This window comes from Sinocyclocheilus anshuiensis, unplaced genomic scaffold (genome assembly GCF_001515605.1).
Source record: "Sinocyclocheilus anshuiensis isolate Anshui unplaced genomic scaffold, SAMN03320099.WGS_v1.1 scaffold278, whole genome shotgun sequence".
Taxonomy (NCBI): domain Eukaryota; kingdom Metazoa; phylum Chordata; class Actinopteri; order Cypriniformes; family Cyprinidae; genus Sinocyclocheilus; species Sinocyclocheilus anshuiensis.
In genome coordinates, this window is record NW_015546072.1 from 1,253,968 (window position 1) to 1,259,479 (window position 5,512).

Below are 5,512 nucleotides of genomic sequence, written 5' to 3' on the forward strand. Positions count from 1 at the left end.
TCTTTACAAACATAGGAAAATGGTGAGACTGTTATCTGATGCCTGGAGTATCACCAACAAGGAAGCATTGCTGGATTGGAGAAAGTGTAGTCTCTAATAATAGCATGATGGTTTTTGCCTATAGGATGATGGTTGCAAAAACCGTTAAACAAACAGGAACTGAATATCATGTATTTAAATACATCATGTATTTCATCGCCTGTTTTAACATTAACTCAAAACAGTAGATCTTACAACTATGAATGATGTCTTTATATAGACATTATCCAGGTGCTTTGGTGGTAATATGCTGTATTTGTGTCCATAGGAAAAAAAAGAAAATGATGCACCTTTCTAAGATTGTTAGTGTAATGTTATATTGACATTAATTAAACTGGAGATCAAATATTTTTCTGTAAATTGGTGTGTTCATTCCATTAGTTCACCCATACGTGAAAATCCTGTCATCATTTACTCGCCCTCATGTTTGATTTTCTTTCTTCTTCTTAATTTTAACAATGCTGGTAACCAAACAGTTTTGGTGCCCATTGACAAAATGAATATTTTACAGAAGAATGTAATTGATAAAGATTTGGAATGGTAATTGGTGACAGAATGTTCATTTCTTGGGTGAACTATCCCTTTAAATTTCCGGAGTAATCTCATTGTCCTTCAAAGGTGAAGTCTGTGATGAATGATAATCAGTCTTCATAAAAGCTGAAGCAGTCAGGCTGAGAACATAAAACCCTCCTGTGTCTTCCTCCCTTACTCACATTTGCATTGCTTTGAGGTTACCGTGGTTTGCTTTAATAATATTTTAAATGTCATTTAAAATTATGAGTTATAGATTATGCTACACTTTATAAAGTAAACTGCTTTAACTGAATTTGAAAATTGATTTATGTCTGTATGTTACGAAATATGCGGAAGATCAGTTAAAACCATCTTATATTTGTCATCCTTACATGCTAAAAGTTGAGAAAAAATCATGGCAAATAAAATAAAGGAAAATGAGTGTGGATTTCTCAGATGTAATTGAAGCTTGATAGAGACTGAGAACACACAAACACACAAATTATATAATTGATAGAGACTTGTACAGTGAATGGGATGACGAGTGAAACTTTTAAACTTGATAATTCACGTGCGATAAAGGAGATGTCCAAAATGTGCAATTCTCCAGGACCAGGATTGAGAACCAGAAGCCCTGTAGTAAGAATTTGCTAACAGTGTTAGGGGTCCTTCACAAAGAATGTGTTTTTTGTAGTTAAAAACGTGAGACACAAGTCTAGAGACATGTTTTATGTTGTTGTTGTTGTTGTTGAAAATGTGCTTGCAAAAGTTGAAATTTTAACTTGAGTGCCGTGTTTTTAGAATGCTGTCATGAGACGCAAGTGCAACGGTCAAACACATTGTCTAGAGCATGTTTACTGTGAATAGAAAAACAATGGAAAACAAAAGCAGTTGAATGTAAAAACGTGTTCTGTGTGAATGGCCCCTTAAGGCCCGTTCACACCAAGGACTATAATGGTAACTATAAAATTTTAACTATCACTCTAATTCTAAGAGAACAGGGAAGTCCACATCACAGCGATAACAATAACCACACAGCTGAACGAAATTGTTGGAATCACTTTCAGAACAATTTTTTTCCAGCTCATGAGTGATAAATACACTGGTAGCCAGTCAGATTCCATTCGACTTTATAGAACTTGAGCATTTAAAGCGGCAGATGACAAAACAGCAGTATGCTTAAACAGAACAATGTTGTGTGTTGGTGTGGATGCTAATATAATTAAAGGTTTAGTTATCTTAATAGACAGCATTCTTGGTGTAAACGTACCTTTACACTTGTTTGCATGGCAGTTTATGCAGTAGTATTTAATGAAATGATAAACTATTAATGTGTTTAATGTGTAATTTCTAATGCTGCTTGTAGTTATTTTTTAGTAATTGATTTCTGAATGAGTGTCATGGGCACTGAAATGTAACTTGCATGTACCCAGTGTGAATTGTGGCTTTTCTTTAAATGCAAATTAACCTACCAGTAAAGCGCCTAATTGTACCTTGTCAGTTGCTAGAGTGATGCGCCGTAGCGCGCTTCGCCCCGCCTCCTCATTAAAACCCCTGCATCGCCCGCCTCCTTATTAAAATTTCTGTATCGCCTCGCCTCCTCGTTAAGATCTGCGAGTCTTTCTGCCCGCGCTTTCGATCCGCCCACTCATTAAAAGCTGCGCTCAGCCACAAGGGAAAGGGGATCTCCGCGCGGGAGAGAGAGCGCCAGAGAGGCGCTGTCTCTTTAAGAGGATGCCAAAGCCGATTACATCTGATCTTAACAGTGATTCTCTCTCACAGTCTGTCCACTACTATTGCTTATTTTGCTGTACTGCATGAGCTAAACGCGTTTGCAGACAGTGTTGTTCGTCGGGGTTAAAACTTTTCTTCAGGCCAGAATGGATTGGGCTCCGAACTCGTTTGGATGAGTCGCTTATGAGCAGTGCGCTTCAGCTCGGCAACTTTCCCGTGCGCATTTCTCCAAACATCCTAGGTGGAAAGTTCAAATCACATGGGATATGGTGACAAACAAGTGAATACACATTAAACCAAGACGGAAAATGCAGAAGAGTGTTCGGTACAATGAGGGACACGCTCTGTATCTCTCCGTTATCGCGCGTAAAGAGGGCACCAAGCGAGGTTATCTCAGCAAGAAGACCACAGAAAACAGTAAATGGCATGAGAAGTTTTTTGCACTTTATCAGAATGTTTTATTTTACTTCGACACCGACCAGAGTGCTCGACCGTCAGGGATTTATCTTCTGGAAGGATGCACATGTGAACGAGTCCCTGCGCTCAAGGTGTCCACTGTTGGCAAAGACGCACTTGACAAGCTGGTGAGTTCAACGTTTCTTCAACATGCCAGTTTAATACAGGCACGAATTATTAAGGCTTTAGGGAGACTGAGCATTTATAAGGCTTGAACTTCTCCAAAGGAGGTAAAAAGCAAAAGGATAAGGTGTCTTAAAACATGTATATGTTACTTAAACCTGCCTTTTTAACGTTTCCTTAACTGAAAAGTTCAGTTGCAAGTTGTCGGAACGCACTAAACAGCCTTGTGAATCGAAGTCGCTTTCGCCAGATGAGGTAACCATGGTAACAGTACGCTGCTTTAGCACGTAACATTAGTGTAGGATTGTAAATCGACAAATCCGTAAGTGTGGTCATTATGACATTACTATAGATCTAGATGTCACTTAGTCTCAAAAACGTCAGTTAGCTAACTGTGTGTCCAAAACTACGTTTTGGTTGCGCGTGAGGATCCTCCAGAGATTGTGCTCTAAAATGACTGACGTAAATACCTTTAAAATCCCAGACCCCGGAAGACTTGAATAATTGGCTCATTAAATATAACCAAAATGGTAAGAATACTGGAGATGGAAGAAAATATCTTTCTGCTTTTTTGTATTTTAAATGCTGTTATTACAGTATGCGTAAAAGAGATCTGATGGAATTATCGCTGACATCTGGAAATCCAGCCTAATCTTAAATTTGGAGAATATATTAGTCTGTTTCTTCCTATCATATCGTAAAAAGCTAAACGTCGCCAATGTGTTGGAAAGTATCTAATAGATAATTGCAAATGTCTTGTAAAATAATTTCTTTCCTACGTGAAAACCTGTTGCATTGGACACCCGAAGTCCTCCTTTGAACAACATTCGAGCAGTGCAGAAACGTGATCATTAATTTATGCATTGATATAAGATCATCACATCCAGAAGACCCCTATAATGTCTATACTGACTCGTGATGTCTTCGTTAGTATGTGAGATAGGTAATAATTGAATTTCTACTGGGGTTCTGACAAAGAAATGTGGATGGATCCTTTTTATCATGAGGAAATATTCACCTTCTGCTAATGTAGTGGTCTGCTGGCAGCATTAAAAATGTGATATTGTTGGTGACCATTGATGTCAGATATTGATTTCAGTTAGAAACAGTATTAGAGGCTCCCCATTCAACAGGTGCAGTCTGTTACCTCTGTACAAAAAAAACAAAAAACAACTAAAATTATTTACACCAGCATCATGTATGCAAAAGGTTCACAAGCCATGCCTAATATGGGAATTATCCCAGCTCTAAAACCCACCCATGTTGTGGTTAACACTTTCATCTGCTGATGAATCTCTCACAGGCACACATTTGCAGTCACATTCATACAGTATAATTAGGTGAAAATATGTGGGGTTCTTTTTCTTTTTCAGTCATCATCTTCTTAAACACAATAGTGTTTCTCTTACTGCCATGAAATTATCTCATTCAGACCTCACTATTTTCTAAATAGAAACATGATTTTTCTCAAATTGTGAAGCACTACTACATGAGATAGAAAGTGGACCTTTTGTAAAAGCTGAATCTCGAGGACCCCATGAAATCAAAGTGAGAGTTTTGTGCTTTTTGTTCAGCCAGTGTTAGTTTTGAGGTGATTTATATGGTATGAACTTCCAAATGTTGACCAAATTTACTTTTAACAAATAAATATGGGTGTTGTTTAGCTGGCATAGGTCACCCCCATGGTGATTTAAATGTTGCTTACAAAAAAATGTTACCAACCCAAGCTTGCATGAAAAACATTCACAAGGTGGCATTTTCATATGAATTCACATGATGTCTAAAACAAGTTTTTTTTAGGGAAAAAAAAGCATGAAGACCCACCGTTAAACAACCATTAGTGGGGTTTGAGCATATCTATGAAAATGTATGAATAAGGGCATACAAATTCATACTTATTGCCATAATGTTGCAGCCAGGTACCAGATACCTTTGGTAGCAAAACATGCTTTTTGGCTGTGATGTAACTAAAGCCTACTGGCTCTATTTTTTAATGTATGTGTCCGAAATTGAAAAGTAAATGAATTATTGGTATAATGTTGAACTTTTCATTCATATTGTAATAAAAAGGTTTTATCATATGTTCTTTGTAGCATCAAATATTGGAATTAAATTGTGTTTAAATTAACCATCTAACCATTTAGTCTGCTAACCTGCTAATGAGTTAAGATTCAATTTAATTTGATTGATTTCCTATTGCAGTTTAGCTTTGTTTCCTCTGCCTGTTAAAGGGGTCATGAACTGTCTCTGTTTTTTTTATTTTGCACTGTTCTCTGAGGTCCACTTATAATGTTATCAAGATTTTTACATCAAAAAACATCATAATTTAGACGTAATTAGCAACAGTTACTCACACTTGTGTGATGTGACATTACTGTCGGATCTAATATAGCCAGCACAGCATCGTCTTTTAGTTTCAATCTTTCTGAAAACCCTGTGTCAAATTGTGCCTTGTTTGTAAACAAATCTGTGATAAAATGAAGTGAACAAAGGACTGAGTTCTTACTGACGCGGTCTGGATCTTCATTAAAAATAAAGTTCATCCATTCTTTCCTAATGCTGCGATCAGAAGGAATTCAATGCAAAGACTGTTTTTTCCACAACTTGGCACTTCACAGCATCTTGTTGTCTTCAGAGCCATCTTTTT

The 5,512-nt window shown here is 37.1% G+C and overlaps 1 protein-coding gene across 1 annotated transcript in view; it reads left to right on the forward strand.

Annotated features, from left to right (window-relative positions):
- Positions 1–2,277: 2,277 nt before the first annotated feature.
- Positions 2,278–5,512, forward strand: part of rasgrf2b (Ras protein-specific guanine nucleotide-releasing factor 2b) — a 62,464-nt gene continuing 59,229 nt past the window's right edge. The window contains exon 1 of the mRNA XM_016501062.1: positions 2,278–2,870. Within this exon, the coding sequence (XP_016356548.1) occupies positions 2,595–2,870 (276 nt within the window). The 5' untranslated portion in view covers positions 2,278–2,594. The remainder of the gene's footprint in view (positions 2,871–5,512) is intronic.